The 23,212-nt window shown below is 48.0% G+C and overlaps 7 protein-coding genes across 7 annotated transcripts, besides 10 other annotated features; all 7 read right to left on the bottom strand.

Moving 5' to 3' along the window:
* Positions 1–41: part of a sequence feature (A-rich) that runs on past the window's edge.
* Positions 1–23,212: part of a sequence feature (sequence corresponds to BAC RPCI93-29K4) that runs on past both edges of the window.
* Positions 446–475: a sequence feature (AT_rich).
* Positions 585–605: a microsatellite.
* Positions 630–652: a microsatellite.
* Positions 757–2,223, bottom strand: Tb927.7.690 (zinc finger protein, putative; the record flags this gene model as incomplete). Its single annotated transcript, XM_840600.1, has 1 exon — positions 757–2,223. The coding sequence occupies one exon, from the start codon at positions 2,221–2,223 to the stop codon at positions 757–759; it is 1,467 nt and encodes a 488-aa protein (XP_845693.1).
* Positions 2,407–2,449: a sequence feature (AT_rich).
* Positions 3,104–3,141: a sequence feature (AT_rich).
* Tb927.7.700 (hypothetical protein, conserved) lies at positions 4,057–6,057 on the bottom strand (the record flags this gene model as incomplete). The annotated part of the gene is made up of 1 exon (XM_840601.1): positions 4,057–6,057. The coding sequence occupies one exon, from the start codon at positions 6,055–6,057 to the stop codon at positions 4,057–4,059; it is 2,001 nt and encodes a 666-aa protein (XP_845694.1).
* Positions 6,355–6,378: a microsatellite.
* Positions 6,540–6,580: a microsatellite.
* Positions 6,593–6,620: a microsatellite.
* Positions 7,345–9,264, bottom strand: Tb927.7.710 (heat shock 70 kDa protein, putative; the record flags this gene model as incomplete). Its single annotated transcript, XM_840602.1, has 1 exon — positions 7,345–9,264. One exon carries the CDS (start codon positions 9,262–9,264, stop codon positions 7,345–7,347), a length of 1,920 nt encoding a protein of 639 aa, XP_845695.1.
* Tb927.7.720 (hypothetical protein, conserved) lies at positions 9,884–15,262 on the bottom strand (the record flags this gene model as incomplete). Its single annotated transcript, XM_840603.1, has 1 exon — positions 9,884–15,262. The coding sequence occupies one exon, from the start codon at positions 15,260–15,262 to the stop codon at positions 9,884–9,886; it is 5,379 nt and encodes a 1,792-aa protein (XP_845696.1).
* Tb927.7.730 (hypothetical protein, conserved) lies at positions 15,629–17,455 on the bottom strand (the record flags this gene model as incomplete). The annotated part of the gene is made up of 1 exon (XM_840604.1): positions 15,629–17,455. The coding sequence occupies one exon, from the start codon at positions 17,453–17,455 to the stop codon at positions 15,629–15,631; it is 1,827 nt and encodes a 608-aa protein (XP_845697.1).
* Tb927.7.740 (chaperone protein DNAJ, putative) lies at positions 18,344–19,987 on the bottom strand (the record flags this gene model as incomplete). The annotated part of the gene is made up of 1 exon (XM_840605.1): positions 18,344–19,987. The coding sequence occupies one exon, from the start codon at positions 19,985–19,987 to the stop codon at positions 18,344–18,346; it is 1,644 nt and encodes a 547-aa protein (XP_845698.1).
* Positions 20,609–23,155, bottom strand: Tb927.7.750 (hypothetical protein, conserved; the record flags this gene model as incomplete). Its single annotated transcript, XM_840606.1, has 1 exon — positions 20,609–23,155. The coding sequence occupies one exon, from the start codon at positions 23,153–23,155 to the stop codon at positions 20,609–20,611; it is 2,547 nt and encodes an 848-aa protein (XP_845699.1).

The raw sequence follows: 23,212 nt of genomic DNA on the forward strand, positions 1-23,212 counted from the left end.
ACACGAAAAAGAAACAAATGAAAGAAGAAAACAAAAAAAAACAGTGGCTAAACACTAACAAAAAGAAAGTAAGTAGAAATGAGTAAAGGAATCCCGTGAAGAAACCATGTTAAATAAACATGACTCCTTGCACGAAAAAGTAAAACAAGTCGAACTACCACGAAAATAACAGTGGAAAAAAGGAAACCACAAAAAAAAAAACAACAACAACACGCCAGCAAAGAAAAAAAAGGAGGATGTTCTTCTTACACTTTGTAACCGGTTTAATACACAGAAATAATAGCACAAATATTTAAAAAAAAACAATATAAAAGTAAGAAGTAATGATAGAAAAGACATATCCAGTGGGACATAACCTTCGTGAGGTGATGCTGACCCTGAAGTTTACACCAATGGAGCGCAGCGGTGGTTACACGGCAAAAGTTTTCCCACAATTTGTTCGTACTATTTATTATTATTATTTTTTTTTTTTTTTGAGGGAGAGGTAGGGGCCTTTCCGCCGCTTCTTTGCAACTCGGCTATCACTTCGATTGATATATACGTGTCAATGATTTAAGCCTTCCAATTTTTTTTGTTTCTTCCCCCTTTTCTTTTCTTTTCTTTTCGCGTTCGTTCGTTCGTTTGTTTCTTTTATTTATTTATTTATTTATTTGTGCATGCGGGAGGGACTGGGAGAGGAGGAGGAGGGAAGGGATTTCATTTGGTATTATCTCTATTTTCCTAACCTTAAGTCTAACATACTCCCCCCTCCCTCCGTTACACATTCTGTTGTAACCAATCACGAACAATAACTTTGCCAACAACAAGCAGTAAGGCCCGATGTAATGCAGACGCCTGCTCCCTCACAGATGGATATCGCTGTTCTTCACTTTTGTGGCAATGCACATAAATTGGGCCGCTTCCAAATGTATAGGCGCCATCACTGCGGCATTTGCTCGTGTCCGCAGTGACGGGACTTCCTGGTGTTGAAGTTTCCTTATCACATGGTGTGTAATCAATTACAGCACAAATAGGCGTTGCTCCTCCAAATTGCTCAATTGTTTCCCACACGTAACGAATGCCATCCATCGACGTGCCGTGGGCCAACCAGTCGATTCCACGATTAAGACGCGAGACAACTCCCGAAGGGTTGAGTGTTGAATTCGCCGCGAAATATGATGGCTCGGATACCACACTTCCATTTCCTGTTGCAGGTGTGCCAAAGGCATCAAGTACAAAGCTACTTTCAGGAGTAATACCACTATATCGCGGAACGGGTCCAAGTTCCTCATCAGGAAGTATGACATACGCATCAGTACCAATTGTTTCCTGTTGTAAAACCTCACGGTTGAAACTTTGCTGTTGAGTAAGTCCAACAAGTCGAGTACGAACTCGCACATTACTTACAGTGCCTGCAAGCGTATCACCACCTTTACACTCTGGTATCAGAACTGGCACCTGCAATGTAACTCTGTGGTAACTCTTCCGAGGTGATTCCTCCAGGTTCATAATCCCTCGCCGGCGTTTCCAGCGGTGTGCTCCCGCTTCATCAAAACATAAGGTGGCCTCAAATGTACTTTGATCACTACTGTAAAGCGTAGAAATTGAGTCATTTGATGGACTGGGGTTGAGAGTTGCGCTATGACTTCGACCATCATGACACTCGTCTGTTGCATTGGGGACACCGGTACCTTCTCCGATAAGTCGCTCAAGTTCTTCAAAGACTGCCGACAACCCAACATAGTCACGCTTATCAAATAGAGATTTGCCACGCAGAGAAATAACATAAATCTTCCGCTCTCTGCCACTGCCGGGTAAAGTACATTTTATTGGATAAGACGGATGAGTTGTAGTGGGATCTGCGGCACTGCTGGATGGTTCTGTAAAGGCTTCTAAAAGTCTCCGCGCCTTCCAATGGCATTTTAAACACACACGCTGTAAAGCCGAGAGCCTCCCCATGAAAGTATTTATGAGACCCGCGAAAAGAGACGGGTTCCCACCACTTTGCGTTTCCTTTTCCTCCGGATTGTTGTCCACATGTGGATGATGTGGTTTTATTTCCTTCACTTGACAAACTTTATGCAACAGCTCGCGTGGAATGAAGGAGCCCGAGCAACAACCACAAAAGAGGCCCCCACAACATCGGCAGTGGTGCCGCCTGCTGAAGAAATCAAACGCTTGGGCACATTGTTGGCACTCTGAAGAAGTTTCGTCCGGTTTCCACCTGCAGTTCTTCTTTTGCATGCACACACACACAAAAAAAACGACAACGCAAATGCAAATGCAAACTGCAAAAATTTTTTCTCTCGTCACTTTTATATATTTCCCTCCTTTGTCAGCGAATACGAGTCACCAACTCAGTGAACGATGTCAGCAACAAATACGGCAACAAGTGAGTGAAAGAGAAAGGGATGGTGAGGTAAAAACTAAAATAAACTAAAAATAAAACAAGTTAAATAAATAAAATTAAGCGAGGATTTTGTCGCTTCCTTGGTAGAGAAAAACAAACAAAGGAACTCCACAAAAAAAATCACACTACCTCTTTTTCTTCCTTAACTTACGTTCCACTGTCGGCGTTTCTTTCCTTCTTTTTTTTTCTTTCTTCAATTGCACTCTATTTAATCTTTTTTCCACCCCTTTCCCGTGTGTTCAACTTGTGGTCAGCCGTTTACTTAACCCTTTAAAACATTTTAAAGACATGAAAAGAGTAAAGTCGGAGAAAAAAAGAGAGAGAAAGAGAGACGTTGATGCGAATGAAAGTGTCAGGTTTTATGTGTTCAACCACTGTTTCCTTCTATTTTTATGTTATCAAGAATGTTAGAAACACTAAATATGAATAAGGTTTGTAAAATAAATAAAACATGACACAGAGAGATAACAAGTTATTGGAGTCCTCAGCTCACTGAAATGTCTACAATTTTACTCTGCTTTTATCATTTATTCCATCAAGATGTCTACTTCATTTGTAATTCCTCTTATCCCTATGTGTCGAAACCAGTGGAATTTAAAATGAATGTTTATGTTTCTCATGCATAACTCAGACAATGTGATGTGAGGCAGGAACAGGCACAAAGGTACGGTACCGTCTGCAAGTGGTTAAACCCACAAAATACGTGAAGGAAAGAAATATAAATATAAATATTTTATTTTTTATTTTTTATTGAAAGAGATAAATAACAAAAAACGACAGCAACAACGGTGGCTCAGTTGTGGACCCCTACAAAAGGATACAGTAACGCGTCACCTCTCATATCCCCTAGTAATTGACACTGCAAATTATTAAACCATGTGTCAGGAAATTAAAGTCAATCCTCTTTTTTAAATTTCTTTTTTTTTCCCACACGAAAAACACTCCAAAGGCGGGGGAATGTCATGAAATGTTTATTAAATAAACAATAAAAAGAAGCGAAACAACTGCCGCTCGCTCCCTCCGCAGTCCCGTAATCTCATCCCCTTCAAATACCCATTTGCACACATCGCTGTTCATTCACCGCGTGCGTAAAAACTACGGAATTGTCGTATAGTTTGTGATTCAACACACCGTTCACATGTATGTTTGTTTATTTACAAAAGGCAAAGGAGGACAAAATGGCGCGGTCATCCATGAAAATGCCCCGATTTGTGTCCAAGAATAAACTGCTGACAGAGGAAAAGAACTAAATGCCCTAAACGCTTAACATATCTTTTATGTTCACTCCTTCGCTTGATCAACTAGCCTTCTTAAACTTGTGACCAATGAGCAACGCCCCGGACAAAGGGACGCCAGATGAAACGGTAAAAGGTGAGATAAATGAGCGGAAAAGATAAAAAAGGAATGATGAAATTGAAGTTTAAAGAAAATCATCAATGAAAATAAATACTTACCCACAAGGCAATACAAAGCCATGTGCCCCTTCACTATGTTATAACGGCGCGTATGTTCCTTTAACCGAGTCTTTAACACACAAACACACACATTATGACGGCTAAGTACTTCAATGCAGTCCTCTTTTTTTTGGAGGGGGGGAATAAAAAGAAAAAAGGACTTAAGTTGTTATCTTCGGCGGCTCCGCATCTTATGGATTTCGTTACGACCTATCATTTAGACGACACTCTCCGAAGCCGTTCCTCCAACGGTAGCCTTTCAAGTCTCTGTCGCTTGCGTGCGGCATGGATTACCTTATCTGTGCTGGTAAAGTTAGTGCGGCTATCTTTCTTTGCCTCATATAACGTCACACGCCGCGACGCTCCCTCCTTTTCGCCTTCAGGACGTTGACGTCTGCGTCGTTGCTGCTTTCCACTACTCCGTACACCCTTAAGGTGTTTCTTTGCTTCGTTGACATCGTCCTCATTGTCCTCACCGCTATCATTATTACCACCACCATCGCTGCTGCCGCTTTCGTTCTCGCCAACATCCTCTGGAACAATAGAAAATAACTCCGATTCATATCGCTGCTTCCGTTCGCTTGCCTTTGCACGCCGCTCTTTTATCTGTTGCAGGAGCTTCGCGTATTCTGGGTTTGACGGATCTAACGCAAAAGGAGTTCCCCTACTTCCATTGAACGCCTTTTGGAATCGTGGATCAGCTTGAGCAGCAGCAAGCGCCTGATTCTTCAAAGTGGTTTTCCCATCAGTCATTGGACCACCGTTGGCACTGTCAGCATCGCCAACTAATTCATTGTCACCCGTTTCAGCAGCATTGGCATTGCGCTTAAATTTACTAATACGATCCTCCCAGCGTTTCTCAGTTTTGCGCCTCGAGTTCTCCTGCACATAGCGGCTGAACGCTCCAGGATCAACAACGGCCTTCAGCTCACGATACAAAGCATTTTCAATAAAGGCACCATGCATGACGGGGCGAACCTTTCCCCCTGCCAAATCATCTGCCGTCATGCCAAGGTTCTCCATTTCTTCCTTGGACACAAAAGTGTAATCGTCATAGACGGTTGTTATCTCCTTCTCCTCAAGTTCTTCAGTTAAAATCTCCAGAAATGAGGCCCACCGCGGTGCCACGCCAAGCTGCGGTATGAAATGTACCTGGACCCGAGGTGCATCACAGCAGATACAAATGACCCCACTATCACTGCACTCAAAAGGTTCCACAATGTTGTGTTGGCTGCGAAGGACACAAAAATCCGTAATATCCGCCGGTGCCTCAATGCTAGTGAAGTTGCTTCCATCCTTCTTGCTCCACACCTTTACCATACGCGTATCAGCGGAGAGCACGTGTGTCGCCTCTCCTGTTGCAGTGCTGCTACCTTGAAAGAAGTACGTTTTGACAATAGGCAATGAGTTCATGTGATCCTTTACAATTAGCGGCTTCTGCAGTCGGAGATCATACAAGAGCACCTGACCGGCTTCTGTCCCACAGCTAAACAGGAGGCCACGCTCATCATCTACGGCAATGTGGCGTAACTCACAACGTTCCTCAACACCTGATACGGCTCCGGTACCTGCAACTGTTAACCGCGCTGCACATGAAGCTGCCCGGCTATCCCATGCCTCTACAACACCGTCCACACCGGCACAAAGCACGAGGCCGTGGTTTTTAAATACCTCCACGTGATTCACACCATCGGCGCACTGAGTTTTGTAGCTCTCAACGAAGGAACCAGTTTCTAAACTGAGACGAAATATTTCATGTGATGTACCACTCGACAACAACTCAGCTGTGTGGGGATTAAATGCCAAGCACCTCATCGTGTGTGGAACACGAACACGGTCAACGATAGCCGCAGAGTGGTGAATAGTAATCTGCCGCCCCTCTCCCCGCAGCGCAAACTTACGGAAATCGGGAGAGAGTGACACCCCACCAAGTATAGGCATGTCGGCGTTGAAACTATATTTCATGCTGAGTTGATTTACGTCAAAGCACTTTAATCGGGGCGGGTAGTCGCCAGCAGCGAATAGGTGCGTGCCATTTGCCGTTCGAAAGATTGTTCGCGCAAAGTGAGGAAATTCAAGGTCATGAATTAGTTCGACACGGTGCTCTCCCCCCGCGAGTCGCTTGTTTTTCCGTCGCTCCGCAATCCATTCCGGTAGAGACTTGCCGGCAGTGAGGTTGTAGGTTTTAACCTTGTTATGGAGCGATACCTGCATTTCAGCAACAAATATTTACTCAGTGCTGCCCAAGCTGCAGGTAAATTCTTGCTTAAAACTTTCGACCTAACTCTTCAAAGTTCCTTCAGTCCCACGACCGCAAGGGAAAACCGCAGCAGCAACAACACGACAGTCGCCGACAACACTATCAGATATGCTGCTATGCGAACAGTGGCGGTAAATACACTGTGGTTTTTAAGAAAAAAATAGAAAAAAAAAAGACACAGATAAAAAAGGGAGAGAGAATGAGAGAGTTAGATTCCCACCAATATATTAAGTATGGTAACAACAACAACAATACATATATATATATATATATATGCACTAGGACCACAATTCACCCCATTACCCCACAGCCTACTCTCTTTTTTTTTTCGAATCCACACGATTAAGTTCTATAGGGAAACACACCTTGTGCTCATTGAGGCACCGTAACACAACGGACGCCCACACCAGTGCGCGACACATTCAAGAAAGAACGCATATGTATGTATATATATATATATATGTATACATGTATATAACAGCGTTTCCACTCGCTCTTTCTCTCTCTCTCTCTCTCTGTCGCGCGTATATGTTGTAGCACTGTTAAAACAGAAGCCCGCAATGTGCGTTAGAACCACAGGGGAGTGGGAAGCATATCTTGACGGCACAAACATCCCTCGCAACGGTGTAGCAACAGAAGGTGACGGAGCAATCACATGCGTGGACAGAACAAGGCCTTCACTCCCTTCAACCCACCAATCTTCTCCGTAGCATTTTCTCGCATTCCCTACGAACATACAAACGAAGAGGAAGGGGCGTAAAAAAAACAATGGAGAAAAACCAATAATATTCGTTTGGCCCGGTCACCAACAGTCTCTTTTTTTTTTCTTTGTTTGCTATTCGTTACGTCTGAAAACAATATTTCGCCTTTACGACAACTCGTTAAACAACAATTTGTGCCCTTAATTCAACACCACAGTGACATCGAGATATACCTCAAGTCACCTTATCGTTGGGGGTGCTCGAACATGAAAGCGCGTGCTGATTCGTCACAACAATAACATTAGCCTAAAAATCTCAAACACGTTCTACATTATTTACCTCCCCTATTAATCTACTTAGTTCACGCACTCAGTGTCACCTTTCCCTTTACACCATTTAAGTACGTGCAACTAACGTACTATTATCATTTTCCCATTTGTTAAAACAAAAAAAAGTCTCTTCCTTCGCTTCCACCAATTTTATTTCTTTCTATTCACAAACACAAAGAAATTAACCAAGGTCCAAATGCGTCACTGAAATTTAGTCAACATCATCGGGGACTGGAGCGTTTCCTTCGCCCTCTCCTGAAGGAGGTGCCGGAGGTGCCTGTTCCATTGCCCGCTTTACGTAATATGCGGAGAGAATGGGGTGCGCCACCTGCTCAATTTCTTTATTCTTGGCGTCATATTCCTCCTTTGTTGCATCACGATTCTCATCAAGCCAATTTACCACAGCATTCACAACGGTTTGGATCTTCTGCTGGTCTTCTTGACTAATGTTCTGCTGGACGTCGGGGTCGCTTAGCGTAGAGCGAAGCGAAAATGTGTAGTTCTCAACGGAATTGCGTGCTTCAATCTTTTCTGCGTTTGCTCGGTCCTCTTCCGCGAATTTTTCAGCCTCCGCAACCATTTTGTCAATCTGTTCGCGTGAGAGCCGACCCTTGTCATTCGATATGGTGATGGCTTGTGTTTTACCAGCCGTCTCTTCCACAGCGGTAACAACAAGAATGCCGTCAACGTTCACGTCGAAGCTCACGGTAATCCGCGGCTTGCCGCGGGGCGCAGGGGGGATGTCAGTGAGCGTAAATGTTCCTAAGCATTGGCATTGCGACACCAAGGGGCGCTCACCCTCGTAAACTTTGATTTCAACACTGCGTTGGTTGTCAGCGTTGGTGGAAAATGTTTGCGATTTTTGTGCGGGCACGCTGGTGTTGCGCGGAATGAGCACAGACATTACACCACCGGCAGTTTCAACACCCAGTGAAAGCGGAGTCACATCGACTAGGAGAAGGTCTTTCGTTTGCTTACTTTTGCCACCAGATACGATATGAGCTTGTACCGCGGCTCCATAAGCAACCGCCTCATCAGGGTTGATTGAACGGTTCGGCTCCTTGCCGTTGAAAAAGTTCTGCACCAACTGTTGCACGCGGGGAATGCGAGTTGATCCACCGACAAGAACCACATCGTCCACTGCCGATGCATCAACCTCGGCATCTTTCAGGACCTTCCTCACTGGCTCTAGGCAGCGCTCGAATTGGTCACGGCACATCTCCTCGAACCGAGCTCGCGTTATTTTGGAGAAAAAGTCAAACCCTTCATACAGTGCATCAATCTCAATGTTGGTGCTTGCTGAACTGGAAAGTGTTCGCTTCACCCGTTCGCATGCCGTACGCAAACGCCTCATCGCACGTGCGTTTCCACGCAAATCCTTACCGGTGCGGGTTCTGAACTCAGTCGCGAAGTAATCCACAAGGCGGCTGTCAAAGTCTTCCCCACCAAGATGTGTGTCACCAGCAGTTGCCCTCACTTCAAATAAGCCACCGTCAATGTTTAGCAACGTCACATCAAAAGTACCACCTCCAAGATCAAAGATGAGCACCGTCTTCATTGCTCCTTCAGAACTTCTGTCCATGCCATACGCAATGGCTGCGGCTGTTGGTTCGTTAACGATGCGCAACACCTCAAGACCAGCAATTGATCCCGCGTCTTTTGTTGCTTGACGTTGCGAGTCGTTGAAATACGCAGGCACAGTCACGACGGCCTTTGATACCTTCTCGCCAAGGTAGGATTCCGCGATTTCCTTCATTTTCTGCAAGACCATCGCACTTATCTCTTCGGGGAAAAAGGTTCTCCTCTCACCTTGGTACTCTACCTCCACAACCGGTTTCCCTTCCTTCACAGTTACCTTAAAGGGCCAATGTTTCATGTCAGCTTGCAGGTCTGGGTCATCATATTTTCGGCCAATTATTCGCTTGGCATCAAACACCGTATTTGTTGGGTTCATGGCCACTTGATTCTTTGCGGCATCGCCAACCAGTCGCTCAGTTTCACTGAAGGACACATAAGAAGGTGTTGTGCGGTTACCCTGATCGTTGGCGACAATTTCAACCTGATCATTTTTGAACACACCCACGCACGAGTAAGTTGTGCCAAGATCAATGCCGATCGCCGGAGCAGGCATACTTTCTTTTTCTTTGCTTATATTTTCCTAACAACACTCAAATAATAAAAAAAGAAAGAAGAAAAGAAGAGCATACACGTATATACAACACCTTCAGTTTCGCGCATCGTAATCGCCTTGGTTTCCCGCATGAGTTGTCGAAAGATTATCCTCGTATTAATTCCTTGTAGTCGCACTTTTTCTTGTTTATCTCCTCCTCCCAACTCTATGTTTATCTTTTGTTTTCACACTTATCCATGACCTTGCAACGCCTAACCCGCTTCTTCACCGCGATAATTCAGCTCCACATTCTCAAACTAATACCCAACGGCAGAAAAAGCGGTATTGGTATGGGAAAAGAGGTAGTGTGAAATACACAAACGCTGTCGACCTCTTCGACATGGAGAGAAGCAAGGGTCCGGCTGAATCAAACGTGTTTACTAGCAAAAAAAAAAAGTATTACTTACACAGGAATATAAGGATGCCACAGCTTAATATGCGCTGCGATTAAGCCCGAAGTCATTTTGCATCGTGAAGGCGTCGCCTCATCCCTCATTCCTTCGGTCTCTATGTAAAATCGGTATGAAAAAAACTGCTCATATATATATATTTTTTATACTTATGTTTGAATGTATGGAATCTAAAGTGAAATGTTCACCGTACAAAGGGGTGCCTTCCGTCGTTGCTGAATGCTAAGTGTCACCCAATCCGATTTGAAGACACTCAACACCCCCACATGAGGCATGCCCCTAATAACGCTACCACTCATGTTACTGTCGCTGTCGCCAGATGAACCACAGCCACCCGCTATTTTCCAAGCGTCTTTACCGCCTGCAACACGGGTTGACTGACCATCACATTTAATACTCTGCTGAAACGGATCCACACCCACGGCAGTCGAACGAGATTCACTTTTCTGAGCTACTTGTTGAAGCTCACCTCGCATTTTCCCCTGAGCTTCTTGCTTTGCCCTAACCAGTTGTTCCTTCGCATTTTGGAAAACCTTTACGATGCCGCCGCGTATCTCCCCAACAAGAGCGTCTTCTTGATGTGGTTCATCTATTAGAAGAATAATCTCTTTTGTTGGAAAGACATTTCCACATCCCACGCCTCCCACAACTGCCTCTTCTGTTCCCTTTATTTGCACGAGAACGAAGTCGAGTAGTGTGTTTGGAGACTTCCGTGGGGGTATGTGGCACTTCTTTAACCCTGTGACTTCGTTAGGCCCGTGAAGTTTCTTTCCTTCACTCCCGCTTTCCCCCAGTTGGAGTGCTGCAGTTCCTTCGTTACCAATTTTCCAACACATTGCCCATTCCACAACACCTCCGCCGGTCTCGAGAACGTTCCGCATTGAGTGGGCCCTTGCGGTAACCGCTGGTGAAGCATCAGCTGCTACAATGACCAAAATAAAGTACTTATTTTCAAATAAGAGCTTCCCCGTGGCCTGCCGCTGTAGCCGCCTGTTGCGGCACTGCATGGCGAGCTGGCGAGTGCATCGTGGTGCATCCGGTGGGAGGAGCTCGGGGGTCCATTCGTGCATGGAGAGATCGTGGAGTGGCCCAAAACACTGACGGTTTTCACAATCTTCCAGAATCTTCGGGGTTACCACCCACAGCCCCGCAGCGATGGCTGCAAGGACACTTTCCCTCTGTGTTAGCTGGTGCGTTACCAAAATATCTGCCTCGCGAGTGCCGTGCACAAGTTGCACACGACTAATGACCTTTGCGGTCTCAGATGCACAATGAAGATGCTGTTGTTGAGGGCATGCCGGGCCCATAATATCGGCAGCCTCATCCTGATCCCCATCACAGTTCCTGCGGGGGGCACGACTGTTCAGCTCGTCACAAAATGCGACGAAGCAATCCTTCCCCGGGACATCATGCGGAATATAAATGCGTGGAGCGTCGAAAATAATTTTTGAGCGTTGTTTCGACACAACACCAGCAGCCGCGGAGGGCAAAGCCAGTCGCTTATCAATAACAGCGTCACTGCTCCTACTTCCCTCGGGATCCCACAGCTGCGGCATCTCCTGAACTTCTCTGGAATACTTTCTACCAACGGAAGTCAGCGGGCCATGATCGACTACAGATCCACCATCACATGGTTTGTTGTGGCGGTTCTCATCACCAGCTCTCAAGAGGTGACTATCAGCTGCCTTTAGTTCATTTTCCTCGTCGTCGCTAACGTCACCCAACAAAAGGGTGCGGCGAACGGGTGTGCACGCGTTCGCACTACTTGGGCTGTTATCCGCCATATTTTCCTCAAGTCTTGCTGGCGTGTTAGACTTCCCCCGTGATAAACCACATAGAAAGCCAATGGGGGGAAACGTCTCCTCATCTCCCACCAAAGCCGCTTTAACATGGGCAGAAGGCGATGCAAACCGGGGTGTGCTGGCACGTTGCTGCCCGGGGGTGCGCAATGTAGCCCGAGCTGGCGTAGCACCTGGCGTTGTAAAATCGAATTGGTAGTTGACAGCAAGTTGCGGTGACTGGAAAACCGGGCTGTGGCATGTTGCGCTACTGAATGGGAGTAGCGTCACGTCAGTTTCTCGTACTGGTGTAGCGGGTGGCGTCACGGCAGAGTAAACTAGGGGCCCACCAATGACGGTTTCACCTTCAACCGCCCTATTTTCCTTGTGTGGTTGCTGACGAGTGAGTGTCGTTGGTAAGGCAAAAGGTTTCTCATCAAGAAAAGTGCCCCATGCCACACTAGCCTCCAGCCATTCCAACCCGACTAATGAGACACGATCGGATGCAGCATACTGTACTAACCTTTGCGGTAGCAATTCCTGGTGCACCTCACAAGGCCACGTGCTACCGCGGGAGAGTAGTGCATCCATACTTTTTCGCTCATCCACATCGCCCGTCCTAAAGCAGCAGCGAATGTCAGAAACTGCTGACGAGCCACCCACCGCCACCTCGTCCACAACCTGGGGGATTTTAGAAAGAAAAATGGTTGCAACATCCACAAGCACAACATGCGTGACAGCTTCCAGCACCAACTTCTCCGCTCGGTGACCACATAGTTCGCTAACAGCAGCACCAAGGCAGTTCAAAAGTACCCGACGAAGCGCAGTCAGCGTCTCAAACCCCTGATCGTCAATAACGCATCCTTGTTGTCCTGATTTAGAGGGCATCAGACATAAAAAGTACACAGTTACACCGATGAGTGGAGCTTTTTCATTCCGGCGGCGGCCAAGCCACGGTGATGGTGCTAAGGGCATCCCTCCTTTGGTGGTGACATCACCACGGCGCAATAACTGCTGCCGTGCCAGTCGCTCCGCCTCTGTAGGTGTTGATCTATAAAAAAGAAAGCAACTTTTGGGTTGTAATAGGTGACGTGCCGCCAGCGAGCACAAAATGTAGTCTTGCGTGACGCTCGGAAGAAAGCGAAACGGGTGGCGAGCGGGGGCGGTATCTGCTTGCCGTTGGTTCCTTCCGAGCAGTAGCACATCGGAAGGTTTCTGATTTCCATGCGGCACGACATAAAAAACGTGATGAAATGGTCCCGCAGGTCTAGTACCATTTGAAGGGGTGTCAACGTTACCAGGTTTATCGGATCGGGCTAGCGTAGTTGTTTCGCCTGCTGCTCGAGAAACCTTCCTGTGTGAAAATGATCCCGCATCATGCGCACGGATCAGCTTCCTGTACGCTGATGTGAAGTAGTGAATCATCGATGTGATATTGTCCTCACGCGGTTCATTTTCCTTCACCCCAGTACATTCCTTTTCCCCTTCACCGGCACCGGCTCCTGTACGGGACAGCACCTTGACCCACTCGTTGAGGGATCTTTTTGTCCATTCACCTTTACCGTATTTGATCAGTGCGCGGACGATATTGAGATCAACGCGTGAAAAGTCGTTCTCAACGAAACAAAAGAAGGACTTAGTGAATACAGGACGGCACTCTTCGTCATCAGAAGAGCCCTTTAGCAGTACGTATAGCTCGTTGAATTTCTGCACCGCAAGACTTGCGTCCGCTTCGTAACGTTTCCTTGCATCATCAACTGACTTTGACGACGTTGTTACGGCTTTGTCGTGTTGACGACCACCACTCTCAGCAGTTGTCGCTTGGTTATTTGTTGGGTTGTTTCTCGGTCGAGGTCGAAGAACGGCTCGATTCACCTTCCCTTGCTGAAGTTGCTGTTGTTGCCGATCAAAATCCATAAACGCTGCCATGTTCGTCAAGGGTTGAAGGCTGAACATACCAGTCGTCGGAAGTTTCTCCAAGGGAAGTGGAACCGGCTCAAATATTAAATCTTCCGCTTCATGACCAGAAGAGGCACTCATCTGCGCTGCCACCTGACAACACTCTCGGAGCCAACCTACCGTTACAATGCGTTCTACCGGGATTCCATATGTCACACTCAGGTGGTCACGCAGCTGCGCAAGCAGCATGGCTTTCTGCTTTTGGTCCTCACTTGCGACCGCAGCCATACGTGTTGCCTCTTTTATGTCTTCGTCCACCAGTTCGCTGCCTACCACGACCACATCTGTGAAGGGTGTGACAACGGGTGTGCGCAGAAAACGACAGCGTACGGCCATACGTGCACAATCCACTAACTGCGGCGGAGTACAACCTAATAGTGATATCTGCAGGAAAGGTCGACTATGTGTAAAGAATGTTTCACAAAAGTCAAATATGTCCTTGTCACCATTGCTCCGACTTGCCTCCAGAGAGGTAGAGCTAGTCATACAGTTTTGAAGTCGCACCTCACCGGTCATACCGCTGTTGGTTGGAATGGGATGAGGGTCAGCAACGGAAGAAAATGGATTCAGCGTTGCACCACTCGTTGAAAGGTGAAGCGGGGGCGGCGCATCCAGCACTGCGTTTTCATCCCCCATTGGAAAACCCGTTGCACAGCACTCACTTCCAGTGTGCGAAGTATTCCATGTTCCAAACAACTTCTGCGAAGTGCTCAAATGATGGCTACCCGTTGCTTGTCTTTCGGGGGACACTATTCTGATTGCACGCTGCGAATCATCACTAGACAAAGCACTATTGCATTCATCGCGGGCCCTCTTCCTGTACGGTTTGTTGTCGATATCCACCACTACATGTCCCGCGACGGATGTTGCTGCATTCCCTACGGAACCGGCAACCTGCGTATGCGGCACCACACCACCAACAACAGAGCTTGGTAGTGCACAAAGTTCGGCGATCGTCTCGAAGTCAGTACGAGATAAGCCAGCATCGCAACCGTTGGAGTTTCCACCCAAACAGGTGCTTTGCAGTGCAGCCAATGAAAGGAAACGCGTGTGCTCTACAACAGGGATATTGGTGGCCCATGCAAAACGAATTTTTTCTGGGAGAATCGGTCCGGCCGCAGCACCGTCACGCATTGCTGTTGAGGGACGACCGTGTTTCTGCTGTAATTGTTGGAACTGCTTCAACCAATCGGGGGAAACAAAAAGCATGGAAATACACGCCGAGAGTGTTCGACTAAAGGTTCCGCCATTACTTTCGATGATAGAAGTGAGAGCTCTTTCCTCGTCCACAGTCAACTGCGTTGCGCAGAAAACATAACCATGAAGAAGAGGCACACGACAGTCACTAATGGGAAGGCGGCCATGTGATTCCAACCACCGCAATGACACGACAGGTATCGACTGCTGCTCCGCTACAAGGCGTTTACGAGTAAGTCCTCGCCCAGCGACAAGAATGGTTGTCCGTTTTGTGATGCGCGTCTGCGTTTTTGCCCCAAGCGAAGAAGCGAGATTCGTTACCTGGCGAAGTGACACTGCCCCACTCATCTCCCCGTTTGCGGGTGCCGCTGTTACAGTACTAACTGCATCGTCCTCGTCGACTTCATCGGAGAATCCAGAGAAACACACATAGTGACCAGAGAGAGCCATGTAAAATTGTCTATGGCCCTTCTCCGCTTTATGTTCTCCCCTGTCCTCCTTTTGATTTTGTTTTATTTTTTGGCAGGTGTCCTTTGGCCCTGAACAAGCACACGCGCGACTTTGCGAGAAAAAAATTAAGAAAGAAGGATTGCTGAAGCGATGCGGTTCCCCCATGTGCGAATAAAGTTATGTTACTCAACGTAAAAGATGATAGAGACGATCATATCACGCTGCAGTTGAAACTGTTCGCAGGTGGGTCATACTTAACAAATTTCATCAATAAACAAAAGCTGGGGGTTTTATTATTATTATGGAAAATTGAAAAGAAAACGTAAACAAATCGCGTGAAAGGAGGGCCTCTCGGATAACGGAACGTAGCACGCCTGGAAGAAAGGATTAGCCTCTCCTTGTCCACATGCACGGACATTTTTCTAATAAACGTGTATGATCACCCCCCCCCCTCGTTGCTGTTGGAGCTTATTGTTGGAAGGGATGGGAGGGGGGTCTCGCTCTTCCCATCAATCTATTCATACACCTCTATCAGTTTCTCGGTGGGATAAATATATCACCGTCGTCATCCTCGTCGTCACTACCGGTGAAATTGGTCACACTTACGTCTCGCCACATCTCAGGATCACTGATGCCTTCGTGAGAGGTGTTTGAAGTAAAGGCCCGCGGTGCATCATTCCCGGAAGCACGTCGATTGTTGTTGGTTCCATTAGCCACCGCCTCGTTGCTGTCTTCTTCACCAGTTTCTGAACTTGTCAGCTCAGCATCGTCGTTGATGTTTCCAACATTGTCATTATCAATAAAGATTCGATTATCCCGCCCTTGATCGTTGTAACGTTCCACATGTGCTCCAGAAGCCGAGAGTCTGACCGTTTCGGACGCTCCTAAGCCCCCGTGAGCGGCGAGCCCCAGTGTTTCACGGAACTCCCGGAGGCGCCTCATGTGTTGGTCTCTCTCCTCTTGTTTCATCAGTAATAGCTCCTTTTTTTCGGCCTCATCTCCTCCACGGGCCCACGCCGTTACAAGGCGCCGCTCACCGTCGAAAACTGGTCGGTCATCCAGATGAAACAATTTGCTGCAGCGCGCGAGTACGGTCTTTCGATACCGCGGAATGGTTCTCACGAGGGGATTACCAGACAGCTTCAAGGCCCTCAGACGATACATTCGCTCCAATACGAGAAGAACTGCCTCACCATCGGCAAGTTGGTTGTTGCTGAGGTCCAGTACCGAAAGGTTCTTGTAGCACAGTAGCTGAATTATGTCGTTCGCTGCGGTGAGATAATTACAAGCTAGATTTAGTGTACGGAGGGAACTACAGGGAGTGCGATACTCGTCAGGGACCTCACTAAGAGGTTTGCCATCTTCTAGCGGATCCAGTGGTTTATGCGGACAGAAGGAGGCATATGCATCCAATCGTTTGCACCATGCCTCCAAGTTCCCATCCCTCCCGGGGTCATTAACTGCGTTTCCGACATCACAACCGTCACCGCTAACCTTTTCATTGATATGTATCCCTTCTTCTTGCGTTACTTCTGGACTGCCGGTGGCATCCTCGGTTATCTCGTCGGATTGCTGCTGCAACAACTTCCCCCCGGTGGGAGAACTATTCAGTTCGCGCTGCATGCTCTTGGAGTTGGCCACAATAGCATTAGCCTTCGTGGTCAGCTCCTCCTCGTATTGCGCAGCCTTTTTATCGAAAGGCGCACAGGAGACTTCGACAGAGCGAATACAGTTGCTGGATAAGTTAACGGAGTCCAGAAACTGAAACGAACTTAAGTCTGGCATACGTCGCAATGCGTTGTTATGCAAATACAACTGGCGCAGCGTCGGGTAGAGAGATTGAAACACGTCCTTGGTGGCCCTTCCCGCGTTACATGACGACTTGGTGGCAGTCGACTTAAAAGCAAGCGCCGCGGCGCCATCGGTTTTACTATTTATACCATATTCTGCCGACCTCACGCACCCTGCAGCACCCGAGGAATCCACCTGAGATCTTTCCAACCAGTCCGCACAGCAATCCAAGTGGGCACTTTTGGACATAACCTGTGTCGTGTCAGTAGCGCTCGCTTCCGTATACGCGTTCACCTCTTCTTCAGTTCCTGCACCCTGCCCCTCCGCCTGCACATTGCATGGTTGGCTATCTTTCCCGCAATGAATAACAGTGAAGGCATTGCCCTCCAACCAAAGCACCTTCACATCCGTGTAAGGATCAAAGGCACCCTCTTCAATACTATCAAATCCCTTATTGTGCAGGTAAAGCTTTTCATTACATACTGGGTTGCGGTAAAATCCAGTCTTGACACAAATGCGCTTTATGACATCGGTTGTGATGGTCGTGGAGAGTGAATTTTCCGTCATACTTCGGTTGCTCTTCCAACCGATGGCAAGGTTGTTAGGCTCCAACGGGAAGATGCACTCTTCCTATCACCCACTCCCCCTATATGTAGCGGCCGCTCCTTCACACTCGGTGAATGAAGAAAGCAGTGAATGGCTAAATAATAGTGATAATAGTCTTTCAAGTAGGTGCTAGTGATGCTATGGTAGTATCAGTACCTCAGTGTGTTAGCTTTTTTTTTAACCTTTTGGTATTGTGTGATCTAAATGTCTTCACACTAGAGGGTTCTGCTCCCTTGTGTGTGTTTGGTCGGAGGAGCGAATCCAACGACGGTAACGCAGCAGCGGCGGAGTAACGAGGCGATAGTCAAAATAAACAAAAGCAAAATATAACGAGTGAGCAAACCACGTACCGATGCACATCTGCGCAAGTGGTGGCATAGAACGGAATTAAAAGGTGAAGTCAAACGTCAGCGAATGGCAAGTGGCAAATGGGGAAAAGAAGAGTAACTCCCCTCGCCCTAATGTATTCGAAAACAGAAGAAGAAAAAAGGGGAAAAGAACCTCCCCTGAGGAACTCTCCGGCAGCTAACACGCGAGTCGCTTATGTCACAACGCTGTAGACCCCATGCGGAAATGCGTTTGCACCAACAACTTGTGTGTGTGAGAGAGAGGAAACATACGTGAAGTGCTCGGATATATCCCCCCGACGGTTCACCTTTAAAAGAAATGTGTGATGTTTCTAACGATAGCATACTGATATGTGACGCGTCATGCACATGCATAGGTGATGTCCGGCCTCCAAAAATGGGTTGCTGTGCAGCTTTTGTCATGAATAAATACAAAAGAGACGCTCCCCCTAAACAAAAGATAAAACAAACGCCCCTCCCCCTGTCTTTCCCAATAGAATACTTAACCACCTTCACCTCGTTTCTGCTGTTGATAATAATCTCTGAGGGAATTCATTAGAGCGTCCATGGTTTGCTTATTAGCACCTTTGTACGACTGGCCGTAAGTTATGAATATTTCAGCCAGTGCCTGCAAGGCTTCAAGTCGCTGTCGCCGCTCCTCTTCGGGTACCTGATGATCCAGTAGAAGAGACGTTGCCACCCACCGAGCTGTGCTCTCCAATTCCTCAACGGAGGTGTACCAGGCCAAATCCACCATTGTAGCAGAATCCCTAAGAGTGTGTTGGCGGATGCGGCACAAGTGGCGCCATTTGTCAAGGCGTCGACGCATACGATGCGGCCCCGCCTCGTTTAAATACAGAGTCATTCTCTCCCTTGGTCCAGACGCTTTGCCGTACAGCACCACACGCATGTACTCATGACCCACCGCATGCAGAACCTCGCGCGCAAGACCCGTGTTAAGTAACCGTTGCAAGCGTCCCTTGAGTTCCTGAAGCGCAGGCGCGCCCTTGCTGTCCTTCTCGCTCCGTAGAGGTTGCAAGTAAACGCTAAGCAACTCATCGCGACACCGTTCCAGCGTGCGCTGCCTGAAAATAGCAAGCTCTTCCTGTGTCCAGTCAAGTCCATCAATTACACGTTGCGAAAAGCTCCCTGTCTTAACGTCACCCACTATGGCATACAGAGCGTCACCACCAAATAGGGCCCGAACAGCACCACGCTTCTTCTTACCTATGTCCTCTACCCCACTTCTCCCACCCATATCATACTTACGGCGCTTCTCCGCGTTACCAAGAACACGGTATGCTTTGGTTAAAACGTCAAACTGAGACGCTGCTGATTGGCTTGGATTCCTGTCAGGGTGAATTTCAAGAGCAAGACGATTGTAAGCCTCTTTGATTTGCTGCGGTGTTGCGTCCCGTGTAACACCTAGAATTGCATAGTAATCGTCACCTTCACTAGGGTGTGTACCTCCCTTTCGTTCATACCCTACATCTCGCTTGCCCCGGCGCTTGCGACGCGTTTCCCGCTTCATTGCCCGCTCGAACAGTTTTTCCGGTGGTGCCTGAAGTGAGAGAAGTGGATGGGAATTGCCAACAACACCAGAGGGGTACTCATATCTGCAGGAGAGTTCATTCCAGCAGCAACCTGGGCAAAACAGGTAAAATATGGGCGCCCTCAACGTGTGAACGCCGCATAGCAGCATCTGTTGCACAGCCGCGTACCATGCAATGGCCATAAAAACAGCTCCCCAGAACAACCCAACACCTGGGGCAATGACTAAAGCCGCTGGTCTCAAGCCTCGCAACCGTATCGCCTCAAGGGATACGGAAAGCGCCAGTAACGGCGAAACGAGAAAAGAAAGCGTTATATTAAGGGCAGCCCCACCCACAGCCCTCACTATATTCCTCGTTGGGCGTGTTGAAAGGATCACACGCCCCTCATCACCTTCTTCCTCACAGCGCCGCTTCAGAAATGCAACTTCCTCCTCCGTTATTAGCGTGAAAACCCTGCGATCGCCTTCTGGTCGGACAAAGGAGGAAAGCCACCATCCTTTACCACTGGTGCGCCGTGCTTGGAGCGGGATGTGTTGCGTCACCGCGGTCAACTGCTGAAGAATGAGCCGCCTGGCTGTTAGTCCACTTGACATGTACCCTAAACCTTTCCATCACCAGAGTCAAAAAGCAGAAGATAAACGTGTTAACCCTGACAACTTCCACTGCTCTAAAACAATAAATGAACAAACAAGGCAACAATGTGAAACGCAACACAGTGGAGTTATTAGAAAATGGGAACAATCGTTTATTAGTCCGAAACGATTCCTACAGCGCACAAAGATTTCTTTCTTGGTGCTTTTAATGGTACTGCGGATAATTTCCATGCCTTCAGGTATGTAATATGGGTTCATTTCGAAAGAAAAAAAAGATAAACGCACGTGAGCGACACATGTGTATCTATAAATGTATACATGTTGATCAAAGTGACGACATGACGATTGTATAAAACACAAATCTATATCTATGTGGTTGGTTTAAATGAAATCTCGCCTCAAACCCATGTAAACGCAGGTTTGTAGGTACAAGAGTTCACGTGCAATTTAAAACAATATGTTGCTTCTATTGCTACATTGTCATGTCTAATTATATCTAGAATACGTTTGACAAAGAGAGTTTTAAAGAAAAAAAAAAGAAAACTTTTTCTCTACAGAAACCGCAAAATCGTCCAAGCGGTGGTGGTAGTGCACTTATGGTCCTGCGCATAAAACTTGTTCCTACTCCGAATAGAAAGAACTTGGTTGCGACTGCCCTCCACTGGCTGGACACGGAACCATTGTGAGAGAGATGCCCAACAGGTTGCACATCACGTACGCGAGGTCTTGGTGCAAACGTGGTAGCCGAAGTTGGTAAAACCTCGGCAATGCGGTTTGAACATCATCCGAGTGAGTGCAATACGTCCCAGATGACTCCTTGTCCGCTTTAGCCAGCGTCGACTCGGCGATCGTCATCGGACGATACCAAGGGAAACGGCCCAACGGCCCATTAATCTTCAGCAGCATCTCCTGGAGAGATACTTGAGCTAGATGGGCAGCCTGGGCTGCTCGGGCCTCCTCTCGCTTTCTTAACAGCTCGATTTCAAAGGCGCCCATTCTGTTATTTATCCACCGTTCAGTATCGCTACCTACCTCATTTTTAAACACATTAACTTGTGGTTTTCTGTAATTTTTACAACTATCCAAAATGAACACTCGATATCGTAGTCCCTCGATCTCCATTGGTTCAGGAAGGACACCGCTTAACTTCGACGCCTCGACGCTCATTAAAAAGGCTACTGCAATATCACCGTAGTCAACCGCTTTCTCTTTCAGGGAATTAAGAGCGGAGCCGTTCAACGTGGGGGACGAGGCCGCAGCAGTGTACGAAGGTTCCGGCCCGCGTGTCGGCTGCTTATCAGACCTGGGGTGAAATCCTACGAATGACTTGTCAGCCGCCGCACTTGTAATGGTTTGCATGCTGACTCTCTCTGGTGCATCGCCTACACTCTCATTCAGTAAGGGCAGCACGTGTACCACCTCTCGCTTGCCAAACCGCTCCACACATGACTTTTCGGCGAGAACGGAGCGGACGATAACGCTCCGCTCCTCACGGAAGTTAACCTCTTGCATACCCTTCCCTCTCTTACCCCCTGGGGAAAAGCGTGTGGTGGCAAATACAAGTTCCAAGCAATTCTCCTTTTCAACAACGGTACTACTATCTGAAAGCGGGGTGATTCGCTGGAGCGTCGGGAACCCGCCGAGTGTACGAATGTACAGCAGTGCAACATAAAGAATACGTGCGGCGTAAGAAAGTTCTACGCAGCTTCCCTGGTCAAGTATCGTCTGTTTATCCAATGTAGCTGCCGAATCACCACCGGATGCCAGCCACCACTTCTTCAAACTACCTTCAGGTCCTCGCTGGGAACCCACCGCAAATAACATGCTATTCAAGTTCCTACTAACCAATAAACCTTGTGGATCCCTCAGAATGGCAGAGCAAGCAACGAGAGAGTTAGGTTGTTCTCCCACCGCGCCCGTAGCCCCCGCTTTGTCGCTCAAATTCTTTAAAAACCCGATGTGCCCACGGCTGGAAGAGCAGCTCCACAACCTGTAAAAAACGTTTTGGTAGTCATCGAATGTCTCCGTGTACGTCATCCGGTTGTTGGCAAGTGTGACGGCGAGCTCCCCCCGCTCCCCTGGCTTCTCCTCGGTATCACCAAACTCCTGCAATGGCTGCTTCCACGAACTTAAGTTTGCCTTTTCGGCCGGAGTGCCATCCTCCACATGCCACACGTCGTTGTGTCTACTCTTTTCCTTCAACCGGGTTATTTTAGAGGGGTGAATTGAGCCTCCAGGGAAAACAACATTTGCGGGCGGCTCTCCTGAGGTACCCCAGAAGTGATGAAACAACGCATCACCTGCTTCGTTGCTCAAACCGGTAGTTACGTCGTTCACGGGTTTACTGCTGTTGTTGGGGAAGCCATCCCACCTCGGGAAGGTGAGGTCGGGGGAAGAGTAGAAACCATGATGCTGCGACGGTGCCTGTGAACTTGTTTCATCAAGTGTGGGTGCGTCTTTGAGGTACAACTCTCGTGCGACACGTCGTGGGAGAGGAGACATGGTTGAGGTATGTGCTTGTTTTTTTGCCTCGGGGCTACCTTCTAGTGGTGGAGCACCCCAACATTCATTCTCATTTACTGTTATACTCTCAATGAAACTCTTCCTGTTCGCCGGAGTGGCCGTGGTATAATCCCTCAGTGTCGATACAGCTGTTGCTCGTGCCTGGTGCTTGCGCGCCCTGCGGCTTGCAGCACGCGACACTACTACTTCGTTTTGCTTCTCTTTTGCAGATTCCTGCTTCCTAGTCGCCTTTGAACCTTGGCGGCCTTGATGGAGGCGCTTTCGCTCCTGGGCAGCTTTTGGTCGTGCGGCGCTGCGGCCACGGTCGGTTTTCTTCCCCATTTTGTTACTCGCAGAACGCGGACGCGCTTCACTCGCACGAGTGGGGATGCGTAAATTTCGATCCCCTCGAAGAGGAGCTGCCAAGGCAGCAGTGGGCGACCTCTTTTCCTCCGACGCCACGGCTGTCGGTGACGAGGCACACTCATCGGTGTTAGCATACTTTCTTAGCGTATCAGCCACACTTAAAAGTTCCTCCGACGCATAACTTGCGCTGCCCCTCGTATCGGCAGCGTCGTTGCGGGAGGGGTCGGCGTCGGGTTCCAAAAATAGCTTAATGGACGTAGCGAGACGCACATTTAGACCTTCGCCAGCCCCCTCAAACATGATGAAGCAAGCTTGACCAGGGGTCAATGAAAGAACACCTAATTCACTTGCAAGTGG

This window comes from Trypanosoma brucei, chromosome 7, assembly GCF_000002445.2.
Source record: "Trypanosoma brucei brucei TREU927 chromosome 7, complete sequence".
NCBI classification, from domain to species: Eukaryota; Euglenozoa; class Kinetoplastea; order Trypanosomatida; family Trypanosomatidae; genus Trypanosoma; species Trypanosoma brucei.